General features: G+C 32.1%; 1 protein-coding gene across 4 annotated transcripts in view; it reads right to left on the bottom strand.

Annotated features, from left to right (window-relative positions):
• Window positions 1-20,493, bottom strand: part of Cpes (Ceramide phosphoethanolamine synthase) — a 96,691-nt gene that overhangs the window by 34,461 nt on the left and 41,737 nt on the right. Inside the window, exon 1 of one of the 4 annotated variants that reach the window (XM_016056963.5) lies at window positions 18,346-18,543. The exons of 2 other annotated variants lie outside the window; for them this stretch is intronic. In XM_016056963.5, coding sequence (XP_015912449.2) covers window positions 18,346-18,444 — 99 coding nt within the window. In that variant the 5' untranslated portion in view covers window positions 18,445-18,543. Of the gene's footprint in view, window positions 1-6,633; window positions 6,894-18,345; window positions 18,544-20,493 lie in introns of those variants that run through there. One more of the 4 variants, XM_016056965.5, reaches the window with a different exon arrangement.

Raw genomic sequence — 20,493 nt, 5'->3', positions numbered from 1 at the left:
TTGAATCCCGTACTCAACTAACTCAAACTTCATCGCCCAATGGAAACGTACAACATAACGTTGACTTAATTAAGCTCATTCCTAAATTCAAGTTAAGGGATGATGATATCGTGATTTATTTATCTTTATTTGAAAGACAGGCTAAAAGAACAGGGATTGATTCTAAAGACTGGGTGTCATGTTTATTAACTTTATTGCCTTCTGAAATCATTCAACTAATTGGTAGAGAATCTGAAGAAAAATTTGAAGACTACGAATACATTAAGACCATCTTATTAAAGAGATTTAAATTGAATCCTGAAAGTTTTAGAAAAAAGTTTGTGATGCACCAGAAAAGCACTGAAAAATCGTGGAGGGATTTTTGTTATGAAATCACGAATTATTTCGAAGAGTGGATTGATGGACTTGAAATCAAAGACTTTGCCAGTTTAAAAAATCTCATTATCACTGATCAACTTAAGAAAAAGGTACCTCATGAAGTAAGAGACCACCTTCTTGATGAGTGGGCAAATTTCGTTTCTCCAACCAAATTAGCGGATAAGCTTGACGAATATGACAGTGTACGTAATGATTCAAGGAAAACAACTGGAATTCCCTCAAAAGACAAAACTAATGAAAAGTGGCGACCTCGTTCTCCACCTTCAGAAAGAAATTCAAGAAACAAATCATTCTACAAACAGGGCTCATCAAGCGCATATACACCCCGTAAGAGTGATGAACTACAGAGGTCGTTTTCCAAACTATCTTGTTATACTTGGGGAAGAGAAGGCCATACATCCAGATTTTGCCTTAAAAATCGGCAACCTAGAAACACTCCTACAACTGCCCAAAACAATCTAATCCAATCGTCACCACTCCCTTTAGAAAAAGAAAAACCAGAAGTGCTAACTGCCAAGATCTCTATTCCTGTCTCAAAATCCGTGGATATATCTGGAAACATAGATGATTTAAAACTCGTCAGAGTTAAATGCGGAAACGTGGTTCTAAATGGCATTGTAGACACAGGAGCCCAGATATCGGTAGTCCGCGAGAAGTTAGTCGCCGACATACCTTCTGAAGGAGAAAGTAAAATAGAGATATCTTCTGCTTTCGGAGAAAGCGAAGTCACTCCACTGAAAATTTTCCAAATGAAAATAAATGACGAACTTCATGGTAGTGTACCTATCACCTGTGCTGTTTCAAAGAAGCTGGTAACCGATTTGCTGCTAAGTTCTTCAGCTTATGAGATACTGTGTGAAAATATTGAGCTTTGTCACAGTAATCTTCAATGGAATACCTCTTCAGAGGGGGAAGACTCTAGCGACGAACCATCACCATTGAAAGAAAATACTTCAAATTGTGCTGTCATTACCCAAATTTCACAAAAAGACATTAAGAATGCAAGAATGGAAAATGACACTAAATTGGATTTTAAGACTCTTCAAGAACAAGATGAGAGTCTAGAAAAATGCTTTGACTGGGCGAAAAGGAACAGAAATGCTTATACAGTTCAAAACGAAATTCTACTTCACTCGGAGAATATTTGTGGCGAAAACATCAAACAAGTTGTGTTACCCTTAGAGAAAAGAACAGAAGTTCTGAGAATGGCTCATGAAATTCCTCTTGCTGGTCACCTCGGTGAGAAAAAGACAACTCAACGAATTAAATATTCATTCTTCTGGCCTACTATCAAACAAGACGTTAAGAAGTTCTGTGAAAGCTGCAAGGAATGTCAATTGAAGCGAACAATCACATATAAAGATAGAATTCCAATCCAACCTATCGTCAGACCAGAAACACCCTTTGAAGTATGGAGTGTTGATTGCATTGGACCGTTAGAACCACCATCCAGAAGAGGTCATCGGTTTGTGATATGTGCAATTGATTTATGCACTAGATGGGCAGAAGCCATCCCTGTTAGAGAAATAAGTGCAAAGACCACATGCAACGTCCTGATGAAGATTTTTTCTCAAACCGGATTTCCGAAAATGATTTGTTCCGATCAGGGAACTAATTTCACAGCCAAACTCACCCGATCTTTTGAAGACTTACTTGGCGTATGTCCCAGATTTTCCACTCCCGGACACCCCGAGAGTATGGGTGCTGTCGAACGATGGAATAGGACTTTAAAAGAAATGATGAATAAAAATATCCAGGAACATGGAAGAAATTGGGACCTACACCTTCCCTATCTTCTGTTTGCCTACAGGGAAGTGCCACATAGCACCACTGGTTTGTCTCCCTTCCAGATGGTGTACGGAAGACTGCCACCGGGACCTTTATCCTTATTGAAAGAGATCTGGACAGGCGAACGTAGCGTTCCAGTCACTGCATCCCGCTCAATTGAAACTTACCTACATGATCTTATCGGAAAAATAAGAAAAGCTCATGACATTGCAGCTGAAAACTCCAAAATCTCTCAAGACGGATACACATCAAGATACAACTTACGGTCTAAGGATAAGACTTTGAATGTTGGGGACAAAGTCCTCGTGCTAATTCCATCGTCATCTCACAAATTGCTCAGTACTTGGCAAGGACCAGCTACTGTAATCGAACTTACCAGACCTCACTCTGCCAAAGTCGAAATGGAAAACGGGAGTATAAGGGAACTCCACATAAATAAATTAAGGCCTTATATTGTTCGAGTGGATCATATTGGTATCATTTTCGACCAAGATGAAGACTTTGGAGATATCCACTATGCACCAGCGGATCTTATGGACAAATCTACTGAAGACTTATGGACCCACTTGCAAAATATGAAAGGTGACCTGAAATATTACCAGCGAAAGGAACTATTCAATGTGTTAAAATCATACACCGATGTTTTTAGTAGCAAACCAGGTCAAGCCCATGTCGATGGTCATGACATAAAAGTTACAGCAGACTGCAGTCCGAAGAGATTAAAACCCTATCGTGTCCCCATTTCGCTACAAGACGAAGTTGATCGCCAAGTTAAGGAATTACTAGAATGGGATCTAATAGAGCCCAGTGACAGTGAATGGGCACATCCTGTGGTATGCGTTGCAAAAAAGGATGGTAGCGTTAGACTGTGCATTGACTTTAGACTTCTGAATAGCTTCACAGTTCCTGACGCATATCCAATGAAGATCGCAAAAGACCTACTTTTTGAAATAGGTAAAGCCCACTTTATAACAGTAATCGATTTAACGAAAGGGTACTGGCAAATCCCGATGAAGGAAAGCGCCAAACCATATACAGCATTTGTCACTCATGCTGGCCATTACCAATGGAAGGTCCTTCCGTTCGGTGTAAAGAATGCTGGAAGTACCTTTCAGAAATCCATGGATAAAGTACTAGCTCGCCATAGACGCTACTGTCGCTCATATATTGATGATGTGGCGATATTTTCTAGATCCTGGGATGAACATCTCTACCACATCGACCAGGTGGTTCAAACTCTGCGAAGTGTTGGTCTAACCGCAAATCTAGAAAAGTGTGATTTCGGAAAGAGTCACGTGAAGTTCTTAGGCCATATTATAGGTTCTGGTACTCACTCTCCAGATCCTGAAAAAGTAGAAGTCATCCAAAATTTGTCTAAGCCTACCACCAAAAAGGAAGTTAGAAGTCTATTAGGGCTGGTGAGCTATTATAGAGAATATATCCAAAATTTTTCTGAAATAGTTCTACCTTTAACGAACCTTACTAAAAAGAATGTTCCGAATAATATTTCATGGGACTCGAAAGCAGAAGCATCCTTCAACAAACTTAAAGAAGAGCTGATTAAAATGCCATCACTACATACTCCAGACATCGATAAACCCTTTCAACTCTATACTGATGCGTCTGCGTTTGCAATTGGAGCATGTTTAGCTCAAAATAATGAACAAGGGAAAGAGATGCCCATCGCATTTTTTAGCAAAAAACTGAATCCTTGCCAACAACGATGGTCAACCATTGAGAGGGAAGCGTTTTGTGTCATCGAAGCGTTGAAAAAGTTTGATACTTGGATTTTCGGTGCCAAGGTACAAATTGTATCAGACCATAATCCCCTTACTTACCTGACCCGAAGTACCCTTCATGGGGCTAAACTCTCTCGGTGGGCCTTAGCATTACAACGCTATAATATGACTTTAACATACCGTAAGGGCAGTTCACATGGAAATGCCGACGCATTATCAAGGTTAACAGTTAATTCCTAAAGAAATCATGTATATATATTTGTCTTAAACTCGGAACAAAACTTAAATGTCAGGGCTGTTTAAAAAAAAAAAAAAGTGTTTTTTTTACATTGATAACGTGTAAAAGAAAAAAATATATAAATAAATAATTTTTTTTTGTAATATTTTGAATTGTTTATATTTATGTTTTTATTTATCATAAGGAATATAGTTTTTTTTATATACTTATATATATATTTATGATTTTTGGGAGCTGCATATTTTGGAGCTCTCACTTGAATTTCATCACCTGAATAGAAGCTGGGTTGCTGTTTTTTTTTTTATTGTATTTTTCAGGTTTTCTCTCTCTCTCTCTCAGCAGCATTGTCTCTAAGGTGACGAATGTGCTTCCTTTGGGGGGACTTGTAAGAATCGTCGACAATAGATGGCGCTGCGAGATACGAAAAAACTTAAGAAAAGAAAAGAAGCTGAGTGTTCTCTAGCTTGGTGTGAGAAGACTGGAATGTTTTATGATGGAGCGTGAAGTTTCATCGATTATGCGATTATTTTCTATATACTTCATGTTTGTGCCGTGGCATAAGTATGCATCTAAATAAAATCGTTTATGCCAAGAAAGGTTTATGGTGAAATCATTTCACATTGAAAAATCTGAAAAAGAACCTGCGAAATATTACTAAATTATATCGTTTACTTATTGGAGGTCGGAATAAAAAAAAGACGGAAAATATGTCTGCATAGAATTGGCAGAGATAAATGGAATCCAAACGATAACAACAGAGTGCAAAAGGTAAGTTTGAAATTTATTTATTCATTGGTTACAAATTTTACATATTATTTATTAACTGTGTAGAGCAAATAATTTGAACTCTTAGTTTCTTTATTTTTTTAAATATTTCATACATTATAGTAAAGTTTTGCGACAGTGCAAAATAAGTTTGTTACATTTAATATCCGGAATTTGAATAAGAATCCTCAGAATATTTATAAATTTTTGAATAAATCAGAACTCATCTATTTTGTTACTAAAAGTGACAAAGCTCCCATCTACTAATTATTGACCGTTTTATCACGTGTCTTAATTTCAAAGCATATAAAAACTGATATTATTTTAATTATATCTAACTATATTTAACCCTTTGAATCTCACAAAAGAAACCCACTTCAGAAAATTTCAAAGAGTTTAGAAAAAAAAGTTTTAGCATATTATGAAAGACAAAATGAGAAAGTAACTTATAGATAAGGTATTATTTTCATGGAATAAAAACAAAATATGTAATTTCAAAAGGGAAAAAAAAGAATTAAAAGATAAAATAGTAAATATTTAAGTTATCTTTAACAATACGAAAACATTAATCAATAAAAAGTCACGTTTAAAAATAGAAACTCAGTATTTCTACACTGAAAGTTGCTGTCACAAGAGAGCTACAGTCACCAAGATGGCGGCATGTCGCTCCTTTATCTAAGTATCCAGGGCTTTAGAATAAGCAAGGGAAAGAAAATAGCTGTTAAGCCTCTTTTCTCAAAAGCTATCGTAAAGCATTTACGTAGTTCTTTTTTATCAATTGCAGGGCAGCTGAAGACCTCTTATTCATACATAGTTTATTCCACTTTTTGTGTATTCGGCCATACCTCCAGCACTAATGAAGCATGCACACAATTAAAAAACATTTTAATGTGAAGAAAATTCCATATAAAAATTTATTTTCTTCATCATTATTTATTTTAATTTAATTTAAATAATGGCAGAAACGGAGTTTACACTTATTTAATCTACGTAAAATATTGGGCTCTATCCAGGATTTTTAGACTGACCGGATTAAACACCACCTTGAATATTTTTACAAAAATTACTTCCTCTCTGAAAAAAGTTTAAACTTGTGAAAAATAATATGGCGAATAACATTTTAATCCTTAACAGAAATATCTAACAATAATATTAATAATGCTAAAAAATAAACGTTTCATACCTGCCATATTTAAAAAAAAAATAATTCTAGACGAAAGTCTAAGCAATATAATAAATAACAACTCATTGTAGATTATAATTATTATACAACATTATAAATAATACAACGAATAAAATTTTAATGCCGAATATCTATGAATAATATTAACAATGACAAATAAAGTTTCATACCTACATAACGAAGAAAGAAACTTTATATAAGAGTTTAAATAATATGCCAAATAATATGCTAAAATAAATGTTATACAAATTATAAATAATGCGGAAGATAACATGTCAATGCTTAACATAAATATTTAACAATATTAATTAAAATGAGGAATAACGTTTTATTTCTGCATATTGAAGAAAGAAACAGAATACAATAGTTTAAAATATTATATTAAATATATTAAATTTCATTATCCAATATAAATATTATACAATAAATAATATTTATATTATACAAAGTGTAACGTAAACGTTATACAATGACATTAGAAAATAACATTTATCTCTAAAGGTAATAAGAGAAGGAATCATTGTAGAAATAAAATAGCTTACCATTCATGCGGCCGGTAACTATTTATATCCAAATACAGTAAATGGTAAACACGCATCCCGCGATTCCTTAACTATCACTGACCAGAAACTCGTCCCACGGAATCACAAACCATTTTAGTTTGCGGTAAGTAATAAAATTAAAGTAAAAAAGTCGGCCAAAACTGAGCGCTTTACGAAGCCAAACAAAAGCACACCTCACATAACAGAAGGAAGCAATCACGATGATACGCCAACTACGCCTACAAAATAAAAACTGAGCCGTTCGTAATCACGAGAATAAAGATGGTTGGGAGAAGGTCACGCCATAAGATAGCATTTTATTGACAGATAAAAAAAAGGGGATTGATTGACAAGCAAAACCGGCTGTCTTTTTTCCTTTTCATTTATCTATCGTGCTTACATTCAATAAAAAAAGAAGCATCTTTACCAAAATGTATTTAATACTATAAAAATTGAATAACATGTGATAAACTTACTATTTCCTTTTCTTTAAATAGAATAAAAAATTCAAGAACCTGAGACTACCTAATCAAAGTGGATTACGGTTCAAACTGTTCTTTTTCATTTTCAGTGCGTTGTTCGAAATTTCAAATATGATTACTCATTTTTTATTATTCTGAGGCATATACGCTGAGTCAGACAAAATATCGATTTTAAAACGATTAAACATCACAACGTTTGGTAAAATAATTATTTTATAGTTATGGTAAATTAGAATCCATTAAGGTAAAGTGAAGGTACAGGGGGGAAAAAACAACAAAAAAACGGATCACTCTGAATAATTTTTGATCTAATGATTGGATCATCACGTTCTAGAACTCAATATTAATGGCTCGATAGGGTGACCACAAACATGCTAATTAATAAGAGCAAACGATATTTTAAGTTACGAAATCAGACACAGAAACGGACTTTCTCTGAACTTCGTAACTTAAGATATCGTCTGCACTAATTCATTAGCATATTTGAGGTCACACCCTCAAATCATGAAGATTGAGTATTACAACGAGAAGATCAGATCATTAGGATCATAAGTTATTAAGGGTGGCATGTTTATTTGCTTATTTATTTGTTTGGTGCACAGTACAAAGTAAACCAAGAAAAATCCAAGGGAAAAAAACTATGGAAAAAATAGCCCCGGAAGAAATAGGTTTCTTCCATCCCAAGTGGAAGAAATGGAACAAACTCTTTTTCGAAAAGAAATATAAAATATTCAAACAGTTTTTTAAGCAGTTTATAATTGCAATCCGGTTTAAATAATAGTTTTAATTTTCAAGCTTCTTAATACATCGTTTTTAAATAAGTGAAAATTTAAGAGAAACAAGTTGGAAAAAATAAATATAATGAGTTACTTAAGATATTAAAATAACCGCAGTTTTTCAATATTTTAAGTAATAATGTATAGTAAATCCAAATTTTTATAATTATAATAAAGAACTGTTAAAATAACAAATTTTCATTAATGCAACTAAATTAACAAATCCCAGAAGAACATATACACAGTTAAAAAAACGCATATTGAATTCAATTTACAAAAGCATACTAATCTTTTAATCAAATTCTGATAAGTATAAATAATCAAACGGACTCTGATATAAAGTGATACATATATTTTAAAATTCTGCATAAAACTATAAAAAAATAATATGAAATAAGGTTTTTTATTTTGACCAGTTTCTTGCCTCATCCTGGAAGAAATGCTAACCCTGTTTTAAACTCACATCAATTTACTCTGAATAAATTAAGTTCTCTCAATCTTAATTCAATTCAATATCTTTTTAAATATGATTTTAATTTCTGAGGCTAACATTTTATTATATACCAATTATTGTGTTCAGATAGTGCTATAAAAATATTTGATTGTTCAGGGAGAATCATCTGCTATTCGACTATTAATTATTGACTTAAACACAATATTTGGTTAATTTATTTTACAGTTACAGTAAATCAATTAATACAGGAAACGCATTATGGGAAAACCAAAGTATAATTTTTTTTTAACTCACATCAATTTACACTGAACTGATTAAGTTCTCACAATCTTAATTTAATTTAATACTTTTTAAATATTATTTTATTTCTTGAGGCTAACATTTTACTACAGACCAATTATTGTTCATTTAGTGCTATACTTAATTGTTCAGGGACAACCATCTGCTGTTGGAGACCAATTATTAACTTATATGCTATTAAACTGCATGAGCAAGACACAAAATTCTATTAACTCAATATTATATATTTTTTGAATTTCATACTGCTAATAAACTTTTTATTGTTCTAGGGCAAACATATTATACGAGACGAATTATAACCTATTTTAGTAAAGGCAAGCTACAAAGTATTTTAATTCTTGTTAATTTACTTTTTAAATTTAATTAAAAAAATTTCAATGATCAATTTTTAATAATAATTATGAGCCAAACATCTTTTTGTGGTGAAATTATAGAGCCTATAGTGACATAAATTGAGAAATGCTTAATATTTCTTTTTTTTTTTCTTTTGCAATAGTGTGTATTGTAAATGTACTTCTGAAGCCCCTCATGGAATATTAAAGTACAAAATATTTAAATTAATATTGTTATAACATAATTAAGTTTACACTATCTAAATTTATCCTTGTATTGACATTACTATTCTCTCCTTATTCTAAGGGATTGTTGTACCTAACAGTATAGAAAAAAAATAATTTTAATAGAAAATACCTTAATTTTTTAACAAAAATTTATCGTTAATTACATTTTAAATAACATTTCTTAAGTTGGTTTTATTAAAATAATTCTAACCTAATTATGATTTTCCTCAATTTTATTTATGAGTAACTACAATTGTCATTTGTTAATAGCAAAAAAAAAGTTTTATTTTATTAAAAAATTATTTTTAAAAAAATTGAATTTTTTTTCAATAAATAGGAAGTAATTGTAATACAACCGTGTCTAATGATCTCTAGAGATGATCATAAGTATATATAATTGCTTGATTATCCTTGTTTGGAAAAAAACTTATTTATGCAGATACAAACAACATCAGTTTTAAAAAAAATTCGTTTCAAATCCTAAATTTATGCACATAACAAGTTTACAGAAAAAAATTATTGGGGAAAAAACTATCTTTATTGCCCTAAAATCAATAAAAAGAAAATAACAACAAAATTTTATTTAAGGAATAACAATGGAAATAGAGACTTAAAAGTTTGCAATTCAATATGTTTGGCAGATTCGAAACAATTGGAAACACGAGCTTAAAATCGATTGAGGTTGGAAATAAAATTAATGCTCTTTTAACACGAATATAAAGAGCCTTATTCCTACAATAAATAATAAGGAAATAGTTACTCTCAAAATGGTTTAAAAAATATTGACGTCAATAGACATATGTATAATCATTGACGTCACTGCTATTAAAAATTTTACGATCTGAAAATAAAATATATATTATTACTTCTAAAATAAGATCATTCAGTTTGTTTAACACACATCAGGGTTTTTTTTTAAAAATTAATAATGGTTATATATGCACCTTTTAACCGCTTAAGTTATCTCGATATATATATAATTTCATTTTGTAACAGTCATTGAACAGCCGACACAATTTTTTGGTTTTACGACTGCCAATGTTCAACTTTGTAGCCTTGTCATTTTGAACCCAATCCAGAAGACAAGGGAACTCCTGAATCAAGTACTGAGAGAAATTTTCCTTCGTGGAGAACTTTTTGATGGAATTAACCAGCATTTGCGTTGAATAGAGAAGAAAACCACGGAAACCTCCCACGGTTAGCCTGACGACAAATGGACTCTAACCCATGATCCGTCTACCACTGAAGATATATTAAATAAGCACTGCGGTCGGTAGGAGCCGGATGCGGAGTTCGTATCGACCATCGCTGGGATTCAAACCCGGTTCACCTCATGGGAAGGCGAACTCTCTATCAACGAGGTTATGAAATGTTTATTTTTATGTTTTACGCAGTTTGTAATTTAGTTCTCTATGTGTCTATGATGCCATAAAGTTGCCACAATGTTGACGTAAAATGTCCTCAATGGTAGACGGATCATGGATTAGAGTTCTGCCGTCAAGCTCTGCGTGGGAGATTTTCGTGGTTTTCCCCTCCATGTAAGGCAAATGCGAGTTAGTTTCTTCAAACAAATTTCTCCCAATACTTGTTCCAGGAGTTCCCTTATCTTCTGAATTGGGTTCCAAATTACAAAGCTACGGAGTTGAGCATTAGTAGTCGTAAACCCAAATCTGTTCAACGACGGTTATAATATTATAATAATAATATGGTTTTGTAGAGTGTGTAAAATAGATAAATTCAAATAATAAAGTAACATTAATAGGAAAACTCTGAAACGAATCACACAGTTGAATTTATTTTATTAGTTATATGGAGGCTATAAAAGAGCACTGAAATGTTATCTAAATTCAGTTTCTCTTTTTTATTACTGATAAGATGGCGTGCTTTCTGTTTGTTCTTCATAACCTACTTATATAAAGAGAATTAAATCAATATTCTACTTGGAATATGATAAAAGAAATGTGGACCTTCATAAAAATTAGCAGTAGTTTTAGAAGAAGAAAAAATTACAACTTGAATCAGAGACAAAATTTGGACGAACAATAAGTGAAGCTACAATAAACTAACTTTTGTAGGTGAAATCCTGACTGACAATTCTAAGAAGATTTTTCTCTAAAACTAAACATTTAATTACTGTTATTTTTTTTCCTTCATAAATAGGTCACCTGTGTACAAACTATCAGGAGAATGTATATATTGATCTGAAAAAGCAAATTACTGACAAATTGTGAACATTTACAAAATCAGAGTTATTCAAAAAGAAGCAAATCATAAAACCTTTTCCAGCTCTCCACAGTTGGTGATAGTATAAGCTTTGTATGAAAACAAAATGGCGACATCCAACTGATAATTCGTAAATAAAGCAGATATAAAAGTCATAATTTAAAAAAAAAAAAAAAAGCTATTAGATGAAGCAATGTGAAATTCCGTACACATTTCTAGAGAACTGTTCGAAGAACATTCTGATATCAACATGTTATTGATCCGGTCATCTGTTTTCAAGTTATTTTATGTTTAAACTGTAGCGAGTTTATTTAGCGCCGAGTACTACAGTTTAGCGAAAACAATTCTCAAGAAAACTAGAATTTTTTTGCTTCTTGCAGCCACGTAATCTTATGGTAAAAATAAAACGAGTAAAACGTCTAAGTTGATTTAAATTTCGAATTTGTTTTGAAATAGCTAAATAGTTTACATTGATATTTTTTTTCCGGATTTTTTTGTGGAAAATAAAACTCATTAATCACAATAAAATTGTAATTTTAAATAATTTTCATGTTATAAGTCCAAATAATAAATTGGACTATCGACATTTGTGTTTACATACACAAAATTGTGACACTGTAACAGTTTCCTGGAAAGTTGTATCACATACACACTCTTTACGATGAAAAATATTTTTAAGCCGAAACATATTTCTCTATACATAAAAAAATAATAAAAAAACGTAAGGGTTGTTGCTTTGGGTGTTAATCTAACGCTACATTGTGTTCAGTTTAATTTTGTTTTTGACTTTAACAGAAGTTTTTCCTCTTTTAAACAAATTTCGAAGAAAAAAAAAACAGTTATTGCAATTATTTGTATTTCTTTCGCAATGTTTTTTTTTTTACGTTACATTTAGTTTTGCTGAGCAAAAACTATAAGATATAAAGCTTTTAAATTATTATGAACTGTGAAAAAATGTACTCGGAATTAAAAAAAAGTTTACATTCGACAACTAGTTCGAGAATTAGTTAAGAAATGTAAAACAAGTAAAAAAAATTAATAAAACCGTGTTTGAACTATCTGTCTGTAACCCGCTGAAATGCAACTACAGAGTTATAATTTGACATGCTGAAAAAGCCCGTTATGATTGTAAACATAGCGCGAATTTCGTACAAGGTTCTAATGTGTCAATTCAATCAAATGAATTTAAGTGCTTTTTCGTAATTTTTTTTTCAATTTTTCTGCTTTAAGTATTGACTATTCATCCATTGTTGCAGAAAATTGATTTTTCGCTCACAAGCTCGTTATTTCTTCACAGAAAGAGAGAATGAGATTATATGTTGTCTGATATAAAAATCTTAATATGGTTTTATTAAAAATTTAAAAAAAATTATAAAGAGCGATAAAAACTATTCTCTATTTGAAATGTTATAAGCTTCGTCAACGAGTTAAATTACTTCTCACTTATGTCTTCCTATTAAGATCCGTAATCTATATTCCTTTGATTTAATTTTTTTTTCTTTGTTTGTTCAAGAACAGATGATTATTTTACGAATACAGGTACTTGTCTATTTGGTTTTGATTAATACCTTAACAAAATGTTCTTATATAAACATAAAATAATTGTATCATTTAAAAATAAGATGTTTTTGTAGAAAATATACAGATTAGGGGGGAAAAAACAATGATGAATGAGAAACTATTAGGGGAGTTGGTAAGCGAAGCTTCCTATATAGATAACATTTTTATTAATTCTAATACAAATGGGGAAAAAAAGCAAGAGATGCGAAGTAAATACAAAAAAGGAAATAATACGGAAATAATTTAAATAAATAACTAAGTACAGTTGTTGTTTGTTGCATACTAACAAGTCAATTCAAAGTGTCAAACCAGTAACAGCAACACGTAAAGCAGGCGAAAGATTTCGATGTTTTATTTTAATATAACCGAAATGAAAATGTAGTTAACCGAACCGAAAACGTAGTTTCAAGACAAAGAAAAAGGTACAAAAAAATATAATTCCTTTTGCATAAATCTATTCGTTTCAAGATTTTATCCAGAAGTATTATATGTTCATTGAATTGAAGTGTGATTTTAGTTCTTACAACCCTAGTTTTAAAGTGAGTTCAATAAGTTCTAACTTGAGTAAGATTGCGAACCAGTGAACAGTTGTTTGCGGACCAGCAATTGAGAAACAAGCCTCTCGACTGAGATATTTAAGTTACCGCGTATTTAAAGTAAATTTTCTTTCATGTTTTGGCAAGTTGTCAATTTTCGGCAAGACTCAGTTCACGTAATATTGTTTTATCATATCTGATATAAATTTTATTTCATGTATACAGATAAAGTAAGAGTTTAATGTAAGATGATAGGAGAACATTAGTTTTTGAGTATATTATGATTTCGATTGATTATGATTGGGTATATTATGGTCTTCGTTTTTAGCTTTATTTAGTTTATCGCAGGGCTCGAAAAACCGCCCGTCCACCCGTCCTCGGCGGTCAAAAATTCCCCGCGGACAACAAATTTCTCGAATCCAACGTCCGCGCGGACGGCCATTTTCCCGTTAATGTTCGTGATATATTTTCAATTTTTGTTATCTTACAAGAGTCTAGCTCCTCACTTCTAAAATGACCCTCTAATCTCGAAATACAGCAACATACTGCGCATGGTGGAATGGATGTTTTCTCTGTCTGGGAGTACTGCAGCGGTTGAAAGGGGCTTTTCAGCGATGAACTTACAAAAAAGAAAAAGAAAAACACATTACGTGCTGGTCTTAATAAATGAAAAACCTCTTTCAGATTTCTGTGCAGAAACCTCTGTAAATCATTGGCTTGATTGTGGAACTGGCAAACGTCATAATTGATTCATTTAAAAAACGCAGTACCATCGGATAAATTGACATGATAATTGACAGATAACTTGACCTTTGTTATTTAAATTATTTCATTAAAGAAATAAATTATTTCATTAAAGAAATAAATTATTTCATTAAAGAAATAAATTATTTCATTAAAGAAATAAATTATTTCATTAAAGAAATAAATTATTTCATTAAAGAAATAATAGGTTTTACTATTAGTAACCTAGTATTTCTTTTATTACCGTATAATGCTATCGTAGTATTTGTAATCCTAGTAACTACTAATTCATTGTGCAATTTATATAATTGTTAGTAATAAATAGGAGAAAATTATATTTTTATTTATTTAGAAACGACGGGTTAGTTTCAAAGGAGGACGGGTACATTGTTGGACAAGCCGTCCTCGGGGACGGGTAAAATTTCTGACTTTTTTCGAGCCCTGGTTTATCGGAAAACGATCAGCAGAAGAGTTATAATTTTTTGCAGACGAGCAATACGCTAATTTCTAATCAGTAAAATTATTTTTAAATCTAAATAGTAATTTAAATTTCTAATTGGTTTTGAGGTGATAAAATTGTAATTTTGTTTTGTTTTCTTACGAACAAATATGAAATCACTTCAATATTTTAATTTTTCTCAAGTTTATCGGCATTCCGTCCCACTCTATGTTGGACAGGGAAAATGAACGAATGCAAGTAGCAGAAGTTTATTTACGAGCTGTACAATGGGTTATTTTATTTCATAATTTTATAACCGTCGTTAAACAGCCGATCCAAATTTGAGTTTACAGCTACCAATGTTCAACTCCGTAGCCTTGTACTTTTGAACCCATGAAAACAATTGAACTCCTGGATCAAGTAATGGGAGAAATTTGCCTTTGTGAAGGCTTTCTGATAAAACTAATCCGCATTTGCGTTACATGGAGGCTAAAACCATGAAAACCTCCCATGTGTAGTTTGACGTCAAGGGAATTCTAACCCATGATCCGTCTACAACTGAGGATATTTTTACGGCCGCACAGAGTTGGGTGCGAGCCGGGAGCCGAATTCGTATCGAACAGCCAAAGCTGGAATTCGAACTCGGTTCACCTCATGGGAAGGCGAACATTCTATTCCCTAAGCCACCACGTTTCGCTCAATGGGCTATTGGCGGCAGTTTGGGAAACATTCCTAGGGATGATCCAAAGACAAGTCATCATAATATTGATCCTCTGCAGATGAGATGGCCTCCCCGCTTTGGCAGACCGACAGCGTGAATGCGAAGTCGAACTGTTTACGGTACATCAGTTTAACGAGGACCGACACCGTACACTCTCGGTTCATTCGCAGTAAGATTAAAGTGGTCACTGACCGCAACCAGCGATATTTGACTTCGGGGATGTACTGGGAACCAAGTTGTACGAGCAGTCCACTGAGATACGCACGAATTTAAGAACTCAGCAAGTAGTTCCAAGGGATATCGAGTGACGGTCAGCAAATAGTAAACCATCTAAAACAATTACTAAATTTTGAAATATTTCGAAAAAAGTTTTTTTTTTCTCCTTTCGCCGAAACATTTAGTTTATCGAAAACTACTAGAACTTAAATTATAATCTTTAGCCGATACACTTCACAAAATTGTGTTTTTAATTATTATTATTATTATTATTATTAGGAACAAATATCCATCAATTCCAATATCTTTATTATTAATACGGTTTCCACCCTCTAGTGAAAAGTCTCAGATGGCTGAGCTATAATGAGCATGACCTCTAAAATAATTAATATACAGGGATGAGATTAGCCAAAAGACAAAAAAGCTGAATTTCCACGATAGTAAATTTTACGCAAGCGCAACCCTTTAATAATAAATTCCAGACAGTTTAAGGTAATAAATAATGTGTTGACATACAATTGTGTACTAATCTATTATTATATAAATGATTACATTGATACTTAACATTTAGTGAAAATAAAAATTATCAATTTAAAAAATAAAGCTGGAAATTATATTTTTCCTCGGTTCACATAAGAGACAATTATTACTTGAAAAACTACCTGGTTTAGCAAATTAAAACTACTGAGAATATACATTAATATTTCTTTTCTTTTAATAAATACTGTTATGTGATTTATAGCAAATATATCAGTAATATTACTTTTTAAATTATATTGGAAAAAAAAACTTTAACAATGGACCGAATCATTATATTCATATTTTAGTCTAATCTAACTAGAGCCCTCTGAAACATATCAATAACAGTGAAGTAGAAATATATAGTAACTCCTTAACATACAAAAATTGCTATTTTAGTTTTGAAAAATTACATGACAATCAGCAACTGTTTAGATAATTGTTTTTTTATTTAATAAGAATTTTGTATTTTATAGCATAAATAACAGCAATTATAAATAAAATTTTGATGTTGAGTTAATTAACTCTTTTTCCAAAAAAAAAAAATTCATTAAATCCCTTTTTAAGGGATTGCTTTTGTTTGCTATATCTTTTATGTTTGCTATATTTAGTCGTTAGTCCATCTTCAAACATCTTGTGACAAATCCTATTTTTTCTTCTTTGCAAGCACAGAATGTAAGTTTCGAATATATTCCCTTCCAGTTTCTCTGATGTTGTAACACTTACATATACTAATAATCATCGTTAGAAAAACAGTCACCTTTATAGTAACTAATTTTAAAAAGAAATTTACTTCTTACAAGAATTGCGATAGTTGATCTTAAAATTGCGTGAATATGAATAACAATTATGGATTTTGAAATCACATGAATATGAAACTGGGTATACGATTTTGAAAATGAGAAAATACAAACTGGGATATAGAATTTTTAAAACGCGTAAATACAAATCAGTATTCATAATTTTTAGATCACGTAAATACGAATCATGATGCGTAATTTTTAGATTGCATAAATAGGAATTATGATGCATAATTGTTAGAATGCGTGAATGCGAATCTCAATGCCTTATTTTAAAATCACATATAAATACGAAAATCAATGTTCGATATTGTAAACCGCATGAGCAAATCAAGAAATTTAATTTTAAACTTGCGTGAATACGAATCGCTACATAGGTTTTTAAAAAGGCGTAAATACGAATCACAATATCGGATTTTTAAATCTCGTAAATAAGAATCGCAACGTACAATATTCAAATCGCGTGAATAAGAATCGCAACACGCAAATATGAAAAGCTATGTTTTGTATTAAAATCGTGTGAATAAAAATCGAGATATTAGCAGATTCCAGGCTTGGGACCTCTAAAAGGCTTGTCAGAAGCAGCGTCGTTTGAACTACGAAAATCGGATCTACCTGGAGTGCGAGTAAAAAATTCGGAAAATCTTATCTGCTGCGTGTAAAAGGGCAGAAAATAGCTAAAACAGGCAAAAATGAGAAAGGATTGGTAGCTATGTAGTTTGAATTTTCTGTTCCTCTTTGAAAATCGGTGAATTTTCTGAAAAAGCGAAAGACTTATAATAAAAAAAAAATGAAATTTTTAGAAAATCTGAATTTTTGATTAAAAAAAAAGCTGAAATTTAAGAGATAAAAGTAAAAAAAGCGGAAATCCGCTAAAAAGAGGAAAAATCTCATCCCTGATAATTTAAAGTATAATGGATATTAAAGTAGTATTATGAATGATCCAAAGGAAAGCTCAGATTGCGAAGAGATCTAAAACCAAGCTTCGGAGGTTAATCGAGCGATAGCGAGCAAGTAGTGAGCTCAGTTTTCAGAGGAATAAATTGCAAAGAATTGTTTTCATCGTAATAAGTGGGTACTCCTGTATTCAATAAAAGTATAATGCATCCAAATAAAGATTGGAAAGGTCTGTTTCTATGGAAATAACACAGCAAAGTCAAACATTTTTACAAGACAACATATAAATATGATTTAAATAAAAATAATAAAAAAACAGCAACTCAATTAAAGTTAAAAAAAAATCTTGTTTCCATAGAGATAGCAACGTAGTTAGTCCAAACATTTTCCCCCAAGAATTAAATGTGTTTTCGAATAACAGTAGGCTACTCAAATTCTAAAAAAGAAAGAAAAAATTTAAATTATAATTTAAATATTTAGATTACCTGAAATATTCCTCCTCTTTTATGATTTGCGATTGGGGAGTAAATATCCACTAATCCGAGCTTGGTGATTCGTCGCGAAGATACAACTGCTGGAAACATTATTAAAAACCTCTACCAAATCTACCGATTTTTGTGTTTCAAGTAAGATTCTGTTGGAAGAGTGTATGACTCTCTTAAAAGAGGTCTCCAGTGTAAAAGAGACGTGTGTATCGATGGAAGTTAGATATATTTATGATCTTGAGATATTATCTTGTTCAACGGTCAGCGAACCATAATGAGCAAGTCAGAGTTCAATCCCCACTTAAGAAACAATACTGAGTATCGCGAACGACAACTTTCGCTTTAATGAATGGCGGTTTTCAAAAGTTAATGACGATATAAATGGCTTAGAATCACGCGCGTTTTTAATTTAGGACGAATTCAAGATGATAAAATAAAAAAAAATCGCAACGGGGATACAGATTCGAAATTGTGTAAAAAAGCAAGAGGCTCGATCCCCTTTTCGCTCCGCTCAGCAACCTCCGTGATTGCTTTTCATTCGATATTTTCCACAAAAACAAGGAACATTTTGTTAATAAAATCTATAACTACTATCATTTTTTTGTAAGAACATTTTACTACGTTAATTGTAACGAAATTAATAATTACCTTGATATGAAAATTAATTGAATGTACTTTAAAGAGAAAAATTAAACTCCTAATGTGTATACATTCGGAGTGTATACACATTTGGAAGAAAAAATAATAAGGAAAAATAAATTAGAAGTAATTATCACATATTAAAGTAACATATCATTATAAAAGTTCCAATAGGAAACGTTTTTTTTTTCTTTTTCTTCTCTAGAATTAAATTTCTAAATATTTTGAAAATATACTTTAAAATTACAATAGCTTTCGTACAAATTGGAATTTTGAAGAAGAAAAAAAACTCTTTCAGTTGATAAATAAAAAAGACCCTTTAAGCTGCAGAGCGACCCACATGGTATTTTTTACTGCAAGTTTAACAGTTATTTGTAATTAATCTCGGTCTACGCTAATTATCGAATGATAATTTTTCTATTTCATACATCGTAATCCCTGAACATTTCGCTACACATCTGAATAGTTTAAAATTTCTAAGTCTTATAGTTTTTTAAAAGCAAAACAAAATGTCGTGTAAAGTTGAGCACTTAAAACAGCTACTCCCAATTCTTTTCTCTTTTTTTCTTAATACAGAGAAAATCGATATTTATATGCGTTAAAAAATATTATAAGTTTGTTCGGACTTAATTTTTGGGACTCAAAGACTCTTTTCAGAACGCTTTTTCCACATATGAAATAAAAGATTTTTAGTGAATATATAATAAACTTTTTTAATAACTCTTTTGAGTTTGTTACAGTAAGTCATGACTGCAAGATGGAACTAACGGTATTTGCCTTACATGGTGAGGAAAACCACGAAATCTCCTCCCACGGTAAGCTTGACTGCACGGGGACTCTAAACCAGGATCCGTCTACCACTGAGGATATATTATGTCACCTCTGTGGTCGCCGCAAGCCGGATGCGGAATCCGTATCAACCAGCCATCGCTGGGATTCTAACCCGGTTCACCTCATTGGAAAGCGAGCGCTCTATCCTCTGAGCGATCACTGCTCAAGTCACGTGATTTTATATTATAATTATTATAATTATAACCGTCGTTGAACAGCCGACCCAATTTTATGGGTTTACAACTACTAATGTTCAACTCCGTAGCCTTGCAATTTTGAACCCAATCCAGAGGACAAGGGAACTCCTGGATCAAGTACTGAGAGAAGTTTGCCTTTGTGGGGGACTTTTTGATAGAATTAACCAGTATTTGTGTTGCACGGGGAGGAAAATCACGAACACCTCCCACGGTTGGCCTGACGACAAGGGCAATCTTATCCCATGATCCGTCTACCATTGAGGATATGTGGTCGGTACGAGTCGGATGTCACTGTGGTCGGTACGAGTCGGATGCGGAATTCGTATCAACCAGCCATCGCTAGGATTCAATCTCGGTTCGCCTCGTTGGAAGGCAAACGCTCTATCCCCTGGGCGAGTGTTTATTTTTATGTTTTATGCATTGTGTTCTCTGTGTGTCTATGTTGCAATAAAATTGTCTTTTAAAACTGGCATGGTAATTC

Source organism: Parasteatoda tepidariorum, chromosome 10 (assembly GCF_982258835.1).
Source record: "Parasteatoda tepidariorum strain Cologne lab strain chromosome 10, Ptep-v5.0, whole genome shotgun sequence".
In the NCBI taxonomy this organism is placed as follows: domain Eukaryota; kingdom Metazoa; phylum Arthropoda; class Arachnida; order Araneae; family Theridiidae; genus Parasteatoda; species Parasteatoda tepidariorum.
This window is presented reverse-complemented; position numbering and strand designations above follow the sequence as displayed.